Genomic DNA, 22,534 nt, shown 5'->3' with positions numbered 1-22,534 from the left:
ATACAAAAGTGCAATAAAGCAAATATTAGCAAATTATATAAAGCAATATTAAGCAAAAATTAAAGAAGGAGAATTTTTTTAGCAACAGCAGGATACTATTAAACCAAAAATGGACCGAAAACCGCAGTGTAGTAATACATACCAGCTCTCTATCGCTCTTTCTACCCTTTCTGGCTGTTTGCATTCGTACAGAAGGACGCACGACGAAATCTGTGCGCGGACAAACGATGCAACCGCTATATCTGATCGTCGACGCGTTTTAACGCGTCATTATCGTACGGCCATTGATACACACATATATACCTTTATGTATCTTTCGATTGTTTTAACAGCGCTATCCGGTTGACCGGTCCATTCGTTACCATGGTCTACAGTATGATAACCGGTGACATGTTGACCTTCGGGATAATCTACATGGTGGTGCTGTTCGGATTTTGCCAGTCGTTCTACTTTTTGTACAAAGGCTTCCCGGGAGTGAAATCATCCCTCTACAGTTCCTATCACTCGACCTGGATGGCACTGTTTCAGATAACCCTCGGCGATTATAACGTAAGCCTCCCCCGTTTCCTATAAATCAGCGTTTTATTGTCGCGGTTATTTCTACTATTGTCGTATGTATTCACGTGCACACATGTTTGCTAGGATGCACGCCTATTCTTTATCTCCGTTTTTTACTTCTGCCCTTTCATAACTATGAACACACCGTATTTTGAACGAGGTTTTGAACGAAATGCTCGTTGCGGACTAAGGCCATCACCCGCTTAATAACACAGCATGTAACAGAGCAATGTATTTACATTATTCTTGTGTATCGTTCATCTATGCCAGAACGAAGCAAAGAAGGTTTTATGAAATCAAATCAAGAAGTAGAAAGTTTGAAGAGGAGAATTATTAATTACTTAATCATTTGGCAGTGAACAAACTTCGTTCTTTTATAATTTAGCTGACAGTTTTTGAATTTTGAGAGGATCTGATAAAACATCGTTTATGTACGTTGCTTACTATACAAATCAGGATTGAGAGTGTTATATGCGATAACGAGATTGTTAAATATTAAATTTTATTTCAATCATTTTATTTTATTATCGCAGAATTGTGATATTCTTATAAATGATAAATTTATGAGGAAAATAGAAATAGACGAAGTTTTACTATTTTTCATACGTAATATGTATGTTATACGTTATTATTATCTATTTATTTGTTTAGTGTCGCAGCGGCTTATTAGCTACTAGCAACCACACATTATTACGTTACCAGTGACGTTGTAAAGACATATTTACTGAACTTACATTGGTTACTACTTCCTACTAACTAAATGGATTCGCAATCAGTACGAGCAATAGCACAAGTATTTATACAGAGTTGAAAGGAATTAGAACATACATTGTACGTTATATTGGTGTAATATGATCGTCACGGTTCGTAAATGGAATTTCTATTTAATAATCACTTTAGCGACATTGACTACTAAAAACGAAATACACGTTATTGTTCTTTCCCGTTTATATGTTCGATTTTATTGCATCCTCAATAATGATTCAGTACCTTTCTTCTTATTCCATCGAACATTCTCTGAGCCTTAGTAAACATAACTTTTAAATATTTCCTTTGCCGAAATGGTACTTCCAAAAAATAACTGGACGTTAAAATAACCAATGATTCCAGAATCGAAAAAGTCTTACATTCTTTTCCGTCATCATACGAATTATAGTTCGATCGAGATCATGTTTATTTCTTTACAATATTTCCTCCAATACGCGTAAAGGAAACTATTGACGTTTGAAAGGAGTGAAAGGAAATTTTGAAACGTTTGCAACCTTTCTTTTTTAAGGTTGTGCGGATTGTTACGTGCTTTATGTACATATGTACATAAATTCAGTCGCGGCATTTTCAATAGGAGGAAAAAGTTGAATGTTGAGAAGGATCGGGCAATTTGATAAATAGTGTCTGCATGTCAATGGAGAGCATAACTTCCAGCGGTGTTTCCAGCATAGCTTTTTTCGTAGCGGTTACCGTGGAAGGGTTAAGAATTTAAACGTTGCTCGTAAATCAGTTTCAATCAGAGATACTTGCCATTCCTGTTTTTCTGATTAAACGTTGGCCCGTTTCGGATTACAAGAAACCGTCACGTTGTTAGAGCGACAGAATCTTCTGTTCTTCTTATTTTTTCAAAGTAATTCGTTTGATTTATTGTCCGAATCGTTCGTACGAGTTTAATAACGTCCAGTATAATTCATAGGAATACATTAAGTCGGTGTAAAAATATTATTAAAAGTATTATTGGTTAGCATAATAATCACTTAACTATTACGTTATCATTTTTTCGCGTTATTATTCTTTATAGTTATATTTATCTTAGTGTACTATTACCTCGTATTATTAATGTTGCTGTTTTTATATAAAATAATAATAAAATAAATGATTGGTTCTTGTTAATGATTTAATGCTTGATTATTAAGGAGTATAATAGGTGAAAGGCGATTAGGACATAATGGTTAGTTAATGATTACCTTATTGTTATTTCGTGTTGTTATTAATTTGTAATTATATTTATTTTAGTATATCATTGTTTCGTATTATTAGCAATGATGCTTCTATATAAAATAATAATAAAATACTAATAATTCACGAGAATCTAGTAAAAAATATCTTACAAAGTTTTACAAAGCTACAGTTAAGATTTACTTAAAATTTACCAATTACTAAAATCTAATTTTCTACGATATGAAAGAAAATTATATAGAATCATTGAAATTTCGTCGCTAATGAAAATGAAAAATGAAGTATCTTCAGTTTGGATTTCAAAGTTTCACTACTTTTTATTTAAGATAACAAGTAACTTATTTTCTTTCTTCGCGATCATCCTGTAAATGTATTCCAATCCACCAAACTGCTGCAACAAAATGAATTATCAAAGAATTCTTGTTTCCATGTTATTCGTTGAAGATAAAAAGAGGATGAGGAGATTTGGAAAAAAAGATAAATAAAAGAATAATTCTTTGATACCAACGGTACAACAATACTATGAAAGAACTATTCTTCCGGTTTCAGGAAAATTCAATTTCCAAGTAACAGGGGTTCTCAGTATGAACGGTATCGTTTCGACTTGAATCGATGTACAGTGATTCACGAAAGTATTCGAATGTTTATCACCGAATTTTTCTACGAGTGTATTATTTGCATTATACGAAACTTGTTGAAATTTCGATAGCACTGCAATGAAACGCAACTATCTTGAAACCAGTGAAAGTACTGAAACCACTGGAATAGGTTTGAAAATGTATTTTACATTTAGTGAGTAATTATTATACAGCATGAATAGTAGCTTTAAAAATACAATATAGTGAATACTTGATTATTCAATTACTTTGGTGATCTTTGCGAAGTTACGCTTTCAATGAGTATCTTGTAACTGCCACATACATTTCCAAATCTGTTTCATATTTTACCAATATAATCGCGATAGTTGTGTCTCGTTACAGTACCAATGAGATTTCAAAATGTTTTATATAACGCGCATGATATATTTATTTAAAAAAGACCAACGATAGCGGACATATCAAGTTGATAATAGATTAGATATTTTTTAATTGAAAGCCTCGCAAATGTTTGGAAAATGCAATAAAAAAGTTAATCGAGAGATCGTAGGGGTTCGCTAAAAATGATGACAAAGTACACAATGATCAACGATAAATGTAAGTATTATTATTACAGGCTTAAAGTTAACGTCAAAAAGCGACACGACCTATGTCACGGCCATAAAAAGTTTTCAGGAGCGCTCAAATACTTTCGTAAGCCACTGTACCATAAACAAGAATAGGAAAAAAAGTCGTCATTTCGCAGTTGAGAATATTCAACGCGGAAAACTCATTTTTAATGTAACATTCGCGCTATGCGCAATTCCCGGGCACGTGTAAAAGGGGAAAAAGAGGGGGCGAAGAGAAACACTCGCTCGTTCGGCAATCGATAGATCGCGAGTTGCAAGCCGGCACGCGCGTTGGGAAAAATTGGCTCGCCTCGCGGCGTGGTTTCCTGCGTTTCAATTAATCGAATTTCACCGATGAAATATCAAGACAATTCGCAACGCGCGCTCACTGTATCCGTGGCTAATTGAATTACATTCAACGACCGGCCCCGGACCTGCTAGAAAATAACGCGCCACACCGCGTTTCCCCGAGATCTCGTATATCTTTCGCGTAATTAACGAATCGATTATGCTGTCGGGCGACGAAAGGGAGGGAATTTATTCCCTGTGAAACATTTGCTTAGAATCGTTGGTCTACGGAAAACGATCTATCGGCAGATTATCAAATTTGAAAAACCGATGCCTAGATAAAAATTGGCAAACTTTCCGAGTGAAAAAAAATGTCCGTCAAGATTCGAATTCAATGTACGTTTTGTAGAGGGAAAATTGGAATTTACGTATTTTAGGGAACTTTAATACGAATTTAAATCGGAATTTGATTTTTTACTTCAGCTTTTAAGCAAGAAATTTGAAAACATTTAAAGCCCGTACTCACCGTCTATTTGTTTTATGTTGTTTATCGTAAAACATGTTATTATATCCGCATCAACATTTTCATAGCTTTAATGTCTAGAGAGATATTGTCATACGAGCCTCAAACTGATCAATTCCATTTTTTAGAAATATACCAATTTCACATTATTCACGTACAAAACTAGTATTCGATGTCTCAAAGAAGAATTTCATTTTCGTAAACGTATTTGTCGTAAGAAGATTGCATAAATAATTGTCAATTCGAAGGAAAATTTCCAGAGATAAAGTTTGTAATAGTCATTCTTCTATGCATTTTAATTTACCGACTTAATCAGCATAGCTTCCGACCAACTCATACAGAGAAAGGTTATCGAATTTGCGCCACTTAAACATTTTGCGATGCAAACTCTTAACGAAATACAGTTACACTTCGATCTTTGTTACAGCGATTACTTTATAATCCGCGAATAAAATTTCTCTAATGGTAAGTGTAAATTTACGGCAAAGCCGACCTTTTTTCACCTCATAGAACGCTACGGTACGCATTAATTTTGAATTTCAAATACGAATTGTCTGCGCGAATAACGTTACATTTTTCGGTATATTTCATCAGTTTCCCTATGTTGTATATTCTTTCCTTTTATTTTTTGCCTTAAAAAGACAAACGAATAAAAGTTTGCACCACGCCAGCACCAGCACCACATAAATAGCTTTATAAAGCATAGAATGTCCGCTAAAAGTCGTTGCTCGGTTTTACGGTTCGTCTAGCGATTCGTCGAAACACGTCGAATTAAACACGCGAAGCAGCAGAAGAATCGGCTGGATTCCCGCTGGTAAATCCATGGCCGTGCACTTTTGCTTGCGACACGATTATTTTTATCGATCCGCTGCCCGCGATTCCGGATCGTTCGAGCGTGTTGGAGACGATACTGATAACGAGGCGAAACGATTGTCCGTTTCAGTATACGGACCTCGGCTACACAACCTACCCTAATTTATCGAAGATGGTGTTCGCCATATTTATGGTCCTGGTGCCCATACTGCTGTTGAATATGCTGATTGCGATGATGGGCAACACTTACGCGCATGTGATCGAGCAGAGCGAGAAGGAATGGGTGAAGCAAGTAAATATTTGTACAGCGACATAATTAATTGATGATTTCATAGATTAACGTGTCCTATTGTTTGCTATCCCTTGGGTTCTGTATATCATACGTTTGCGTCGATCTGCAGGTCTACAGATAGAATTAAGTGTCATACACGTGTATTTGAATGTCGTTGAAGTATGATTAAATATAGTTATGTAAATTTTTAAAAAATTTATATATATATGTGATAAAATTGATATATCGATGAAATAGTCATATTATAATCGTAGTATAACATATATTCTGCTTATTTTTAATTTAAGAATTAATTAAGAAATTGAGCTAAAATGTCAGAAAATTTTGGAAGCAGTCCATTATAGAGCGTTTAACTGGTTGCAGTGGGCGAAAATCGTGGTTTCTCTGGAGCGTGCAGTCGCGCAGAAAGATGCGCAGAATTATTTGCAAGAATACAGTATTAAACTGGGACCTGGAGATGACCCGAACAACCCAGCCTCGGAACAGCGTGGAGTCCTGATTATTAAAAGTAAATCGAAAACCAAGGCGAAGCAACGCAAAGGCGCGGTGGCTAATTGGAAGGTGACGTGTTTTCCTCTGTTGTTTCATTTTTTTTTTTTTTTTTTTTAAATAGGTTTTAACGTCGCATCAACTACAAATATGTGATTATCAATGACGATAACGAGTACTAAAAATATTATGGGTGTTAGATTTTGTTGCACATATAACATAGTGCTTTTTAAACAGGAAGAAACCTGCTGAGTTGAGATCCATGTTCAAACCAACGTTCAAACCTATGTTTCTCCTCGTTTTATAGCCATCAGCTTTGTGCTTTAACAAGTATTTTTAATGGATTTTTGTACAGTAACGAATCGATTTAAAGGGTTCGGATACGTTTCAAACTTTCCGAAATCTTCGTTTTAAGCGACTAGAATAACAAGAATAACCGGAGTAGCGTTATGAATTTTTATCAGCTGTATTTCTTGCACGATCTTTTCTTTATCTCGATATTACAGTATTTCCAAGAAATTAGAATAAACGTATTAATTTAATTTGCATTCTCTTTCTCTCTTCTTTTAAAAACTAATTCCTTTTACACCTTATTGTTTTTAATTTAACTTCGATATTACAGGATTTTTTAATGAAATTAAAATAGAAGTATAAATGCAGTTTGCCTTATCTTCCTCTTTTCTCGTAGTATTTCTACACCGAAATTTTTTAATCTCGTTACTCTTAATTTAACTCCTTATGTTTAATGCTTCTGCTTACAGCGCGTAGGCAAAGTGACGATAAACGAATTGAAGAAACGTGGTATAACAGGAGAGGCGTTGCGACGAGTCATGTGGGGCCGAGCATCTTTCTCCACTCCTGTCAGAACAAGGTAATATCAAGTCGCGTTCATTATAGGACAAAGGAAGTGATAAATTTAACATCGAGATCGTTAATTGATTCGTTAACGGGGACCCACGTGGCGTCTGAAACCATGTAAATTGTCTAGGCTTAATGAAACGCGATACAATTGACCTTGCACTTGTGAAAGTTAATATGCAAGGCATCAAGGTTACGAAATCCGATATTAACGTCAGTAAATGCGGTGCATTCGATATTGATAACATGAGGGGCATGACACGTGATTCAACAAACTATTATCTCCAAGGACACGATATTGGTCGACCATAATGCTTGATAGTGTCATCATTCTGAATACTCCTGTCATGGTATCACACGCTGAAGGCACTGGAATTTCTACCAATTTGTGCTAACGAATCTAGTATAATATTATTCGAGATAATATTTGGAGTTCAAGGCCTAAGAGACTAAATCCTGAGGATTGTAGCTGATCAGTTATATAAGGCGATCTACTTAACTTTATCACCTAGAATATTTTGCTTGTTTTTGATAATATCAAGGAATATTTCAGGATACAAGTCGAATAGTTTCGAGGAGAGCATCATTTGGCATGATTAGTTTATTTAGTGGATGAACGCGTAAATGATATATGATGGTTAGCGTTGTTTCTTTAAGTGAAATCATATAATTTAATAAATTAATCGATCCATTGCGACATTCTTGATAAAAAAGTGTTAACGTATTTCTATAACCTGTAGTCGGAAAACTATTAGTTCAGTAGATATTTTAGCTTTAATTTGTCAAATTTAAGGTATGAAAGGCAAAGATAACGAAAACACTGGAATACCATTTCGCGCTTTCCCTTTGCCTCTCATACGTCAAATTTGACAAATTATAGTTAAAATATCTACTAAATTAAAGTATATACGAATAGGTAATAAACAGATTAACACTTTTTTTGTAGAGACACGTTAAGAGAGTAATACATGCTAATATATTAAAATATATATGATTCCGTTTTAGAAAACATCGATATTCCTGTACGCGTTCACATATGAAAAATGCTAATTATGTGAAATTACGTTGCTCTCTAAACCATTCAAGTTGTACCTGGAACATATTTTAATATTATCAAAAACAATATTTCAAGCAATACAGTTAGTTGAACACCCTTATACACGTGACTTGTTTCGAAAGCATTGAGTAGACTACGGATATTTATTATACAGCTTCATAATTCTATAAAGATAATTAAAAAAGGAGTGGAACCTAGATAGAAAATTGTTTGTTCTATTACATTGGATATTTCATATATATTTCCTTATTACTCGTACTCTGCATTTTTCCATCTTTAAATTTAACATAAATTCATTCTGCAAAATTTTAGAAAAGTTTAAATTCGCACAGAATTCCGTGGTCTAATCATAATGGTACGGTATTGTATATGTTTGTTGGTTAGTAAATATTAATATGCTCATATTGTATAAGTATGCGATATTTTTTCATTGGTTCTATAATTCGGGCATTACCGATAAAAATTTACGAGAGTTTGATAGCATTCGATATCAGACAACTGATATTAAGAACGTCTGCATCGGACTTCAATTTTAATGGCACCTCATTGCGGTTGATTTTAATAAATGTCAAAGAGTAGAAATTAGCTTGAGAGTAGCAGAGCTTTCCACCAAACCTTACTTATCAAGATATTTTATTTAGGTCGGCATTTGTACTCGATGCTCGAACTTTTAAAACGACGAGACTCGTAAATGATCAGACGGAACGACATCAGATGATTTTAATGATCGAAAGTCTTTAAACGTTAAAGCTTGAGCGCTCGAAACTTTACGCGTATATTTTACACAATAAATATTACGAGTTATAACATTAAAATAAGGTGGATATTAAAATTCTTTTTTACAATCAATATTGACGTATTTTGTAAAATATTCACATATACAGAATTCATGCATATTCTATTCAATTCCAATTTTTCATCGCTATTTCTAACTTAAATATTCGGCGAAATTTGGAACGCAGTTCATGAATTTCCAAAATATCGTATTCGGTCTCGTTCGAATTTCACTTTTATGCAGTAAATCGCATTGATATTCGGCTATCATAGTGTTGGAGAGATTGTTGAACATATTTGTTTACGATAGAGTTAAAGAAACGATTGCCTTATACCGCGTTAAAAAACATTCATTAATTTATTTACTAAATCCGTATGAACTTCCTGCGTAGTAGACGACAAACTAAATAATGTAATCAAATTTTTTACGTATGAAGAATGTTCAGACACATATACCATGTTGCTCTTTATGTGTTGTTTACGCGCTTTAGTAAATCGCTAGAACAAGTTTTATATCACTAACTGACGTCGTAGAAATAACGCTCGATGTATCAGCGTCGTTGTTGACTTCACTGATATCAAACATCGCTGATGCAAATGAGATGCGAAGAAAAAAGAAAAGCAAGGAAAAACGGGTCTTGAAATAGGCAAATTATTAAAGTAAATTGTAAATTATATTTAAATTATTAGGTTGCCCGAAAAGTGTCTTTCTTTCGTAAACGTGTTTTTTTACAACAGTGCACCTTCATAGAAACGTGAAACCAAGTCTGTGAAATGTCGCGATGTTTATCTCAACAGAACAAAATGGATCGTACGTAATTCGACAAAATAATATGAGGTGTAAGTGTTGTCCGTGGTAATTGTAACTGCTGGCTGTAGATGTTGCTGCTGGGGTACTGCTGTTTTTCTTCTAATTTAAGAATCGTGGAAGAAAAATCGGACTCTGGCCACCGGGATTTGAATCCGGGTCCCGAACGTTCGTAACCTAAGGCTCTAACCACTGCGCTGCCATTGTCCGGTTCTAGTTAGTGTTGAGCGGTGTTATTTTGCTGTCGAGTGCCGTTACAAATATAAAACAAGAAACGTTGTGCGTCTATTATTTCCTCATAAAACGAAAGAAACTTCTCGGACAACCTAATAAATTATAAAGTCCCCAGTAGCAGATGCTATTTGAATAATACCGAAGGAGAGATAATCAATTTCTGCGCAGTCCAAACACTGCCGAGCCTCAAGTTTCAGCGGTTACGGCCGGTTTTGGAGACGCTTTGACCGCAGCGCTGGATGTGATGGCGTTCGCCCACGATCTCGACTTGTCTACTGCTACGGAAGGAATTCCGACCAACATCGGCGCGAAGCAGTCGAAATCGAAGACCGCCTGCAAGGATCAAGCGAAATCGGCGACGAATAATCAGGAGAAAGGGTCGACGGACGTTCAGCAACAACGGAAACTAACCACGGAAAATCTGGATAATCTGGCGAGCAGTCATAATGATATTGACAAAACATCCAGCGAATTTGTGGCCGTTCGCGAGATGAATTCGAAGAACGCGAGTCGTAAGTAAAGTTATTGTATTAATTAAAAAGGAATTTTATGAAAAACTATGAAGAATAGTAGTTAATACTGTACGCTGGGTATTTCATGTTCTTAACATTTTAATATAAAGTGATAACATAGAATAATAATAATGATGTGCGAATATTCTGATATTTCTATTTTAATTTTTATATTTTTAATATTTTAACATAGAATAATAATAAGACGAATAATATAAGAATATTTTATGACTTAGGAAAAACGGTGAAATTTTAAATAGCATTGTTAACCTCTTACGAGGTAAAAGCTTGTTTTAATCTCTTGAGTATTCGTTAAAATACAACCCCTTTACATTCACGAACAGGAAATATCGCTAAATATAACAATACAATGTTTTAATAAAAATTTTATCAACTTTTTATTTTACGATATATACAACTGAATATTGTTTTGTGTAAAAATGGAGTTAAAATTCAATATCGTTAATCCTATAGCATCCACGGGCGAGATGTTTTGTGAACCGATTTTTACAGACATCGCGCAAGATATTTCGTTTATAAATGAAAAAGATTTTTTTTCAAAAAAAAAGTATAGAGATATTGAAAGTTGCAAACAATTCGATAAAAAAAAGAACATTATTCACAATGGGCACAATATAGCGATTTCTATCTCGACAATTTGTTGAACCAATCCTAATCTGTAATTCAACGAAAATTAAAATATTTCCTTTCCTTTTGAAAATGTGCGACAATAAAATTGTTTATTTTGATTTTTCTTTCAAACGATGCACTCCGTCAATTATAAACAATTTCATTTCTTTATAGTTTAAAAAGGAATGCAGAACGAATTATTCTTCTTTCTTTGACTGTCTCTACGTGTTCTTCAATTTGTTTATTAAAATTTGATATATCTCCTACATATAATCCAAATTTTGTGAGTTGTTCCGAAGCTCTATAGTAATGGCAATCGAATCAAGCTTATGAATGTGCATGAATTTTTATTAGCTGCACATAGGTTTTTACTTGTCGGATAAATTTCGATAACAAAACCAAGTTCCAACTTCGATGTTATCCGTTAGAAAGTAATATCGGGGCATGAAATAATTGGTAATTATTAAGTACAAATTATTTGATATTGAATTAAATTTCGAATTTCAGAACGTACATATATAACTGAACAAACCAAAGTAGAAATATAAATGTTGCAGCTTTTCGCGTTATTAGGAAATCTCATGAGTTTGCTAAGTAGAAGTCGATTAAATCTTGCGGATTCTTCGTTGGATGTCTCTTTTATGTCTGCATAATAATCCATGTATTTTAAAACCGAACACTTGTCATTCAACGGCACCTTAAATTCAAAAGCTTGCAGTTTCGATCTTAATCACGATAATTTGGTTATTAAAGCGTAAATGAAACGAGAGACTTTATTGATTAACCTGAAAAGTAGTGCAACAAGCATTGGATAATTTATGGCCTTTCATCCGTTAAGCATATGATTATCATAAATTAGCAAAGTTGTAACCTAATTTCCTTCGTTAATCAAATATTGTAATCCTTCAGTATTCTTCAGCGATTACTACAATATTATACCTCCTTCCTTTAATTATCACTTCTGTTTCGAGGTTTCCATTAACAAAGAACATTATCAATTCATTAATTGTCACCTTCGGTTTCTTCAAGTTTTTATACAACTCTACGTACATTTTTATTGCTTTTTACTCGATATAATCAAACTGTGCCAACTCTACAAGATTAAACTAGATTGTAACCATTATATGTTATATATTACACGTATTGTATGTATAATGTGTAATGTAAAAAATTTAATATACGTGTATATTTTATATCTTTTCCCAACAAAAAAATAGGAGCAATACGAAAAAATAATATTTGTATTTATTTAAAGAATTATTTTTGCATATAACAACGTAGCTACTTTGATATTTACAACCATACAGACTTTTCTCTTCAAGTTTACTTTAATCCACAATTCTCTCAAATTGCAGATATTGTTACTCGTATTATTTTCTTACGAGTTCGCTAATTAGGTAAATATCAATGAAACCATAAATGTAGATTTGATTAACGTTTCGAATAGAAATATTTCAAATATTTTTCAGCGGCCTCCGACGTTTCCGCCTTTCTTGTTTCCGGCGTCCTTGATCTCGTTTCCGCTCATGAGCAACAAAACAAAATGCCGCTGTTTCAGGCATCGCTGCACAACAAGCATTTCCCATTTTTGGCCTGAAAATAATTCACATTCGTCAGGATTTAACGCAGCTTGGCCAACTTTTATTATGCAGCTTGCTGTGCGCAGGACGTTAATAAAACTTGAAAATGAGCTTGCGCATTGAAATAATGAAAACTGGTCTATTTGCGGCAAACAGAAGTCTGCATGGACGCAGAAATTGCAATTTTTAACAACATCAATTTTTAATCAAGTAAATTTAAAAATAAAGATAACGATATAGACAACGAATTTCTTTTTTCAAGAGAAAGATTCCTTTTTCTCTTTTCTCTTTTTCGACAGAAAGATCAGCAACAATTGATATGTTGCTTTCATTCGTATATGTATACGGTTTCTTTTTGTCGGATATAGATCGTGAAATGTAAAAAATTAAGTTTATTAAAAAATTTCTTTTCGTGGATTTGAAATTTGTATCTTCGTTGTTATTTCTGCTCATACGCATTTTGGTGAACGATGTTTGTTTCGACCACTCGCGGTAAGACGCGATCGCGAGGAAGCACGTCAACGGGAGTCGTAAATTTCCGTTACGATTAGATAATCGACGCCACGAAATGATCGATCCCCTATTTCGATTAGGATAATAGAGGTAGTTAAATTAAATATGACACTGATATAACAAGTTATAAATCACAGCTTATTCCAACAACTTTGTAAAGAAGATAGTTACGCTGGTGCGTATGTATAAGATAAGTGACTGATCTAAGGGTGTAAACCCAGTCAAAAGGATGTTGACTGTTTGAAAGATGGAAAATCAGTAAAGTTCGGTGACGATGCTGTGGCGGAGGAAAGCTAAGGATGGGTGTGTCTAGCGCACGGGACCATCGGATTTGTTGATGACAATTTTGGCTAGGAGAATGAGGGAAATAGGCTTCGTTGTTAATTAGTTGTTTGCTATGGTGGTGGGTGAGGAAGGATGCTAACCGCCCTCGAGATAAAGTTGCTAGTGGGAGGCCTCATACGTGAGAAAAGGCAACTTTTCCGTGTCAACCCGTTGTGGACAATAAACTTTAGGAAACAATTCAGTGAAAGAATATCTATTCGGTCTGAAGGACCTTAACTAGAAAATTCCTAAGATTTATGGAGAGTACTTGAGACTATTGAGACTGGATTGAAACGTTTTGTTCAAAACAATTAACAAATTACGGTCTTCAGAAATGTTTCTACATGATGGAAATCCGTTTGCATTTGTTTAAAATTAAAATTTTTTAGTTACTTGTTAAGCAGCTAATTAGTATTAATACTTCTTTTAATCGTTTTTTAAACTGTCTGGAATCAGGTACTTATTTTACGTTTGTTGTTTAATACATTAACTTGATAAAGTTTCAAGGAAGATAATAGTGTAGTAACAATAAACAAATATCGATAATCACGCGATGTAATGTATAATATGTATAAGAATGTAACAATTTTATCCATATTTTCAATGCATTTAACTTTACTTCAGCAAAAATGGAACTATGTCCAAAAGAAATAAAAATTGTTACAGCATAAAACCGAGTTCAGTAAAAATGGAGTTGTTGAAATTTTCTCTTTGTAATAATCGCAAACGAAAAGATTTTTCGTTTTTATCCAGAGATACATCAACTTACACAATATTCGAGCAGTGTCTAAAGAAGAATATATCAATGTTATTAATATTATTTATAGATATAATACGATGAATATTAAAAAAAAAACTCAAAATATACATATTTATCCTAGATTCGAGCATGGCCGAGGATTTTCAGGATCCGCTTTTGGAGCTTGTGATTGCTTCCGAAAATACGGACGATCCTGAAACGCTGCTGAAAATAGCTGAGCGGGCCGCGGCGAATTTCGAAGTGGAGAGCAGTTCGAAAATAAATCTGCAAATTTTGGAGCAATTCACGATGACTAAGCTACCTATGGAGGAGAAAGTTGCCGCTACAAAGAAGCAGTACTTTGTTGAATCGAGTGACAACGATTTTGGTGGTAATGACGAACTACTTTCCGTAAAATATTTCTTTGATATTCTAAGAATTAATCAATGGCATGGTCGCACACTAATTGCCTATTACTAAACGCGCCACCGATTGCATTAAGTGTAATTGTTACTAGGCGAATTTGAATGAATCATCTCTGTACATTTGCGTCTTACATAATTTAATCTGCAAGCATCTCATCAAATCGAATTTTATTTTTGCTTTATTCCGAGCAACGAAACGAATAATACCAGAGAATTATTACAAACCATCAACATTTTAAATTTATGTTTAATATTTAACATGCATTTATACGCGTATAATCAAAGTATTAAAAAGCGAAGCGATCTCTCAACGATAATTTTACAATGAAGATATCAAAGAATAAAACCAGCAATGGCCGTGTGGCCGTAAATTTTGCTGGAGAGTGTTAAGCGCCACGCGAATTTCATGAAAATTGATTGTCTTATCGCAGGCGACAACCTACTCGGAACCGAGGCCCGTCTACGTAGAATAAGATCAGCGAACAACAGATTTATCACGACACGGAGACGGTCGCGGCACACCGATGACGACCTGTCATCTACGTCGTCCACATCCGCCGACAGAAATCCTCAATATCAGCCATTGCTCAACGGCCCTGAGAACTTGGCGAGCCGTCAAATCGAAAGTCGAGAGAGCTCTATCGAAGCAATTAAGCCGCAAGTAAAGCAGAACGGGTCATGCGATTCAGTGAAGATCAAGGTTCAGAAGCGTCGACCGAAAACGGCGAAAAATAGGTAGCTAATTCATAATGGAACTCTTCTAAATCTCTTTTTCTCTTTTAAATCATTGATAGAATTAAACTTTAATTATGGAATTAAGGATTAACGTACTTTAATAGCTATGCAACGTAAAAAGGTGAAAATATTTTTGAATAATTTACATCCCCAAATCAAAGTCTGTATTTCTATAGAGTATAAAGTACTGTTATTTGATTTTAATTAGTATTGTTAGGATTATCCGATTATAAGTTTCTCCCTATATTTACCTGTCCTATCTTCTATTTGTTAGAAAAAGTCTACTTTAGCCTTTAACTACGGACTACTTAACTGTTAGAAGAGTCTGTATTTTCGTTTCATTACTACAATCTAGCAAAGGAGCTTAAAAAATTCAACATTTGAGTACTTTTAACCGTAAAAAATCTATATCAATGAATATATATATAGTTATAGATTAAAATATCGATATTAGAGTAATATTATATTATTGTAGCTAAAGGTTAATCTAATTATTCGACGTAATTGATAAAAACCTGAGATTCGTATCAAAATTACTATTAAGAGCATCAATTTCGCAGAGCTTGCCTTACTTCCTCAATTAAGGTGGTTCATTACGAAAAATCTATACTTACCAGAAAGCAATATTAACGTTTGATATTTCAACGCCGTCGTCATTTTCCTCGATCGCCAATCCCATTACCCGTATCCAATTTGAATCTCCCGTAACGCGAGCGTCATCGGGCATCTAACAAAGCCATACACACGTAACAAAACAATTATCACTTAAAGAACTGCTAAATGGAAATCCGTGGTACGGCCGAACTGACTTCTTTGGACTTTAATGAAATTTCATCGAGCCGCCGCGTGAACGTCCGTCAGAGAAACGATAGTATAGAAAATACACAATTTCCTGGCCCGGCCTCGAAAAGTAATTACAACATAATGGCCGAGTTACAACGTTTCGTGGCATTCGTGTTAAGTCACGGCTCGGATGTATGTACAGCCACGCATACGTATACCGGACAAAGGTATATAGAATCAGGCTGAAAACACTAGAAGCACTGGACAACACTATCAACAATCGATCGTGTGTCGACATCCCGGAACACGAGGAACACGCAATATTGGAACATAGATTTCCTATTTAGATTTGTCGAATGTTTCCTTTCACCATTTTCCGTCCGAAGTCGGAAAACAGACAGGTTCGCTTCCGCGTATAAAACACGTACTCATGGATGAAATTAAGAATGGGTTTCGATTGTTTTGCATCGGTGAAATTATACATGGTTCGTTGTAATTGCGTAGATCGTAGATGATATAACTGAGAAAGGAATAATACCGCAGTATCGCTCAAAGGTATGCGAATGCTTGCTTACTTTTAACGCAATTGAATAATTTCGTTATAGAATTACACAGAAAAAGATCCAGATTAATTTTACTCTTTATTATCAGACTGCGGATTTTTATACACTTTTATACTTTTACGAATAGAACTAAAGAAATGAAATTTAAATAGGAATTTGTTTCATCTCTTGAGTATTATAACAAATACTTTATTTTGTGTATTTTATATATTTTTATGTGTTATATACACCATCAAATTTCCCATAAATACATAAAAATCCGCATTCTAGTGATAAAGAATAGAATCGATCTGGATCTTTTTCCGCGTAATTTTATAACGAAATTATTTGATTCTATCAAAAGTAAGCAAGCGTTTACATACTTTTAAGCGATATTGTGCTATTATTCCCTTTATTCATTATTATAGCTGTATCTCGTAGCATGTTACGACATGATAAAATTTGTTTCTACATAATCTGCGGAAGATCGACATCTGTAAAGTTTTCCTTTCCTTTCAAGAAAACATGTATTTCCGTTGTTACTCCTTATCGAAACACGGAATTATTCTTTTATCATAAAGAATCGGTTTTCTGTTAATTTTATTAAGAATTTAAACGAACATTCCTTTAAGGTGCACAATTTTTCATTGTTCAATTTCCAAGTAATCGTGTTTCAGAACAAAGAGAGTACAGCGAACGAGTCACTCGAAACTATAGACTCAGAGCTGTGATTAATCGTCACAATGAAATCATTGTGTGTTACTCAGATTGCACAGTGCTCGTTGTTACCTCGTGAATAGAATAATACAAGACGTTTTGTTCCAACGTTAGAATAAATCTTACGCATCTGCAGCAGAAGTTTGCCACGCGAGGTACCTATTCATCGAAACATTCTTCTTTGCGGATTATCTGCAAGGTAACCGCTGGAATTTTATGGGCGTGGCAGGATAGAAAATAAATTTCAACGATTATTATTTTCAACCTATCGTATTTTCCTTTATGGACTGAATGAATTAGACACGAAAGACAGTAATCATTTTGTTTCTGAAAATTTAAAAGTTAACCATACTAGTGTAATACAAAAGTGTCGTTGAACTGAAGAAAATTTATAGGAAGTATAGAATCTATCGATTCAGCTTGTGAGCGCTATAAATATATCATTGCAGTTTGAATGTAATTAAATATAATTGTTGCTATAATTATTCTCAATTTGGAAGAATTTTCTTTATCTTATATTTATCCCTTGACGAGTGAGCATTATTGAGGATAATGAACTCCTGAAATAACAAAATTGCTTTGTAAAATTTTTCTCCGAAGATGAGTAAATCGTAGTTGATATTTTCCTTTAAAAAAAAGATAACGAATTTAATACTCTAACGTTTTGAAATAATCTATTATTACTAATTATAACTTTATATGAATTTGTTTATAAATTCTAGTCCTTTCGTAGAAATAATCCTATGAAACGTGACAGATACTTTTTCCGCGTTATACCATACGTGTGAAAATATTTTTCTAAACAAAAAGTCGAAAAGAGCGTTACAGCCCAAAAACTAGACTCCAGAGCTAGAATGTATTAAGTCTATTTTTTTCAAAAATAACATTTTATATGTTTCCCGCGTCAAAGTCTTCGCTCTTTCCGATAGTAAAAATTTTCTCATCCTAAACTTTTCGTATAATAGCGTAAAAATAACATTCGGTCCGTATCTCGATACAAAGTTCTTGCAACTATGATTTCCTTTGCTTTAAAGTTTGAGAAACATGACTTAATACGCTCTGGTTTTGGATTCCAGAAATATTAAATTTATCTAGCACGTTACACGATGCATTTGTCGCTCTCTACGACTACTAATTCTGCCACTGTTTCGTCACGTTATATAGTTTACATATTTCGTTTCTTAGTTCAAAAATTTCTTACAACTTTTCATTCTGATCGACGTTGATTCGCATGAGTCGCATCACTCGTTCCATCATCGACTTGTCACACGATTTTTATCCGAGATCCTAAAGCAACCAATGGGACGTGGATAACGAAATGATGAATAGCTATCCGAAACAAGTAATGTAAATTATCGTGCGCGAATTTCAAAATTTTCCGCACCGATATGTAATACAGGAGGCGTCTGTTACCGATACAGTTAGTTTCGGTGAAACGTCAACGTCCTCTGTAATTATTCCACGGAACTCGATGCTGCGATAAATTATTAATCACTCGTTAATAATTCTTCTTCAAACGAACGCCACGGGACAACGAAATCGGATCACGACGTATGCAGCCGTTCGATAAACAGTATTGGGAATCACGCGAGCGCGATATTGCTCGTGAAAGAAGGGATTTAAACGCGGAACGATCGGTGATATCGACGATTACCAAAGGCAAATTGAAAGTATAGCTTTATTAGGCGGGATAAACGCGGAGTGCGAGTCGTTTCCAGAGCAAATTGAGATTATGCGATAAAAAGGCGACAACGGAAGCGAATTCGTAAATATTGTCATAATGAATTGCTTATTTATCCGATCGGATTATATTGTTTAATTGATTTCTTCCATATTGGTGTATGCAGGGACGTAGTAATAAAAAGTGGGAGGATATTATTTCCGACAAAAAGTATGAATGTTTAATTTCATTTTATATGACAAGCTCTTATTTCGATCATTTCAAAATCAGAGAAACATCGGAACAAATGCACAAGGGGCGAAGTATTGATCACAGTCAACGTCGTTGTTTCTATTATTTCTCGAATCAGCTAAATATGCAATATCGATTTGGAAGTAGAATTGAATAAATTCGAACAAAAGCATTACACGTACACAACGCAATATCCAAAGAATCATTCATTTTTATAACAGCCATTCTTTCACCAGATATGAACGACATTCAGGGCTGTTATGCTATTGGAATGCGTAGTCATTCTCGAATTCCAATTTTGTCGCGCTTTGATGTAAATTATTTTTCGAAATATTTAAATATACGCGCTTATCCATGGTTCTATCGACGAAGATAAATTTCCAACGCCGTTATCAGCCACGTACTTAACTCCAAATTATTACGCTTCTACCCAGAGCCGCATTTGCCATAAGGCGCATTAGGAGCAAGGTGGGGCCTCGCTCTCTACGTGGCCACATCTTAAAACTTAACTCGGCAACCTAATTAGACCTTGTAACGCTGTTGTTCCTAGGGCTTCTAGAAGTATACATATGGTCTTGCTTCTACTTCCATCATTCAGTTCCAACGTCCTTTATATAAAATTCAACTTCCTAACCCGTAGAAAGAAAACAAGTAAAAAAAGAAATAAGAGAAAACGGAAAGAAAAAAGAGACGAAGACGAAAAGAATAAGAAAATCCTATCTTACCAAGACCTTTCGAATCGCAAGTTCGAAAGAACCCATTCCTCCAATCCCGATCGGAGGCAATGTTCGCGGCGTTAGTGTCCGTGAGCACAGGAAACGATTGACCGTTCGTTTAATGGTTTCTGTTCGGCACGATGCATGCACAGGGTATCACCGAAGGAAATAGAGGAGGCTGGTCCGAGGAGAAGAGAATCGATCGAGCGGAATAAGGCGGTTTCACCGGCGACGTCGCCTACTGATCCGCTCGAACCATGGAGCACACGCGGCATTAAGGACATGAACACGATATTGGCTTGGGAGGAGAATACGCCGGACAGTCCTTAACGAAACTTTACGATATTATGCGCCGTGTACCTCCGGCTGACCGTTCGATCGACAAAATGGCATCAATGGTTTTTGCCCTGGCAGCAAGCTGCGACGCGTCAAGTACTTGGAAGCTCGAGATCGCTCGAAAGCCAAACCGAGATTCAAGCGATATAGAGAATTCTTGAAGGATTCAATGGTAACGTTGAGGAAGTATCGAGAGAAAAAGGGAAAACACAGTCGCTACAAACGGTATTTGTATGCCCATCAAACAAACTCTTATCGCAAGATATAGTTTCTGATATTTAAATAGCTTCTCACATTTCACTTTCACAGTATCAATGTTATTTGCAGTATTGAGTTTGTAGCTGCCGACTATAGGTATTGGAATACTTATTGATATTTGGTGTAGAATGCTATTCACTGCTTTTATCCTTTAGTTATTTTATTGCTAACCAGTCATTTCGTCCGCAACGTATATGTATTTTTTGTAATGTAAAATATTAAGTAGGAAATGAAATTTGTTAGATTTTTCGAATAAATGTAACCAGTAGGTGTCCCAATATTTATGGTTGGTTATATGAAAGTATTACTAAATCGGACGAAATTTGAAATACTTGGACCCAATTAATAGGTATGTAAATGCCCAAATAAATACAACGATGTACAAATGCTTTTTTGTAGCCACTGTATATTGCCAGTTCGAAGCATATATACATGTAATGTATATAAATACGTACAAGTTTGTTTTTCGCTCAAACTGTCTGGGTACAACGCGAAGTGATGTTATTTCGTGTTATATCTGTCGTTATTAGGCATTTTACATCTTATTTCAGCGAAACGCAATTTGTCTTACATCGAGTATTGTGTGGAACATATTTCCGTTGAGAAAGACAAAGTGAAAGTTGACAAGAATCTTTTTGATTTCAATTGTTCGAAATGAATTTTATAGAACTTTTGAAAGTTGTTTTAACTTCGTATCGCAAAAGTAAATTGTGATTGAGTTTCGTTAGAGATGTTAGAGAGATTCAGAAACAAACTTGCAGTAATTAACGAATGAAAAAGATATAGGTTTTTATTCGAAAAAGTGGTTCAAACGTTAAAATTGTAACGTTATCAGATCAAATTCATTTATGTATTTAAGGAACAATAGGATTAAAAATTTAATAAGATTGTCGTCCTTGTACGCGGATGATACAAGGAGCGTTTTTGCCATTCATTTAGTTCGTTAGTTAAATCTCTATAAATGAATAACAAACGTATCAAATGTTCATCCAAGGACACTTTAATCCGATTACAAGGAGTACGAAAATACGAAGATGCTAGGCGAAAAAGCGTTTATTCCTTTTGTAGCGTACCAACATTGACTAATACCATAAAGGACAATGACGTAATGATAAAATCAACAAATAGCAATTTCTTTCTGCAAAAGGATTAATTCTACGCATTTGTGATCGCAGAAAAAAATCAAAGAACTAAAATTCTTGCTGACAAACGCCACTCGTTTGATCAGATGTTGCTCATTAAACTGTTCTTTGATATGAAAGCATATACATCTCGATAAAGAAACAACAGCAATGAAAAATAAAACTCTAGATATTTTGAAACAAAGTTTTGAAAATTACTTAATTAAAAGCTTTTATAGAAATATTGTATAATAAAATATATATAGTAATTTGAAGCATAGTTTGGGTATCTACGAATAAACGTTCAGTTTTTGATAGATCAATTTTAATTAAAGATATTGCTCTAGCATATCGATTATTGAAGTTCAAGAAAGTTCAAGTTGAAGAAACAAATGTATCATGATATCAAGTAATTTGGCATTTAAGTAGTATCTAAGTAATTTTTAAATTAAATAAAAAAATATGAAGGAATTTAATAAAAAATATTGCACGTGCCAAAAAAGAAAAAGGAATATAAATCTTATAATAGTACGCCCTATTTGAAAAATGTTCGGAATACTTACACGGGACTATACAGTTGTAAATATTTTAGGACATTTTGTAGAGTAAGATTCAAATAGCGTTATGTATAAACAATTTTTGCATTAGATCAATTTTCCAGTAGATCAATTTTAAATAAAAATCATTCTAAGATTATTCGTATGGCCATTTCCTAGCGTAGGGATAAGGAAGATTAAGGTTTATACATACGAAAAGTAATGTGAATTTTGATCCATTAAGAAATTTCTTTTGTGTTTACTCTCCAGTTAAAATTCGATAGAAATTCTAATTTCATGTTCAAAAATT

General features: G+C 34.3%; 1 protein-coding gene across 2 annotated transcripts in view; it reads left to right on the top strand.

Annotated features, from left to right (window-relative positions):
* Positions 1–22,169, top strand: part of LOC117213669 — a 55,618-nt gene extending 33,449 nt beyond the window's left edge. Inside the window, exons 6-13 of one of the 2 annotated variants that reach the window (XM_033459211.1) lie at positions 333–549; positions 5,464–5,625; positions 5,989–6,186; positions 6,876–6,985; positions 10,014–10,357; positions 14,286–14,534; positions 15,000–15,303; positions 20,126–22,164. In XM_033459211.1, coding sequence (XP_033315102.1) covers positions 333–549; positions 5,464–5,625; positions 5,989–6,186; positions 6,876–6,985; positions 10,014–10,357; positions 14,286–14,534; positions 15,000–15,303; positions 20,126–20,303 — 1,762 coding nt within the window. In that variant the 3' untranslated portion in view covers positions 20,304–22,164. Of the gene's footprint in view, positions 1–332; positions 550–5,463; positions 5,626–5,988; positions 6,187–6,875; positions 6,986–10,013; positions 10,358–14,285; positions 14,535–14,999; positions 15,304–20,125 lie in introns of both variants that reach the window. The other variant, XM_033459212.1, reaches the window with a different exon arrangement.
* The last annotated feature ends 365 nt before the right edge of the window (positions 22,170–22,534 follow it).

The sequence above is a fragment of the Bombus bifarius genome, unplaced genomic scaffold (assembly GCF_011952205.1).
Source record: "Bombus bifarius isolate JDL3187 unplaced genomic scaffold, Bbif_JDL3187 scf7180000009125, whole genome shotgun sequence".
NCBI classification, from domain to species: Eukaryota; Metazoa; Arthropoda; class Insecta; order Hymenoptera; family Apidae; genus Bombus; species Bombus bifarius.
This window is presented reverse-complemented; position numbering and strand designations above follow the sequence as displayed.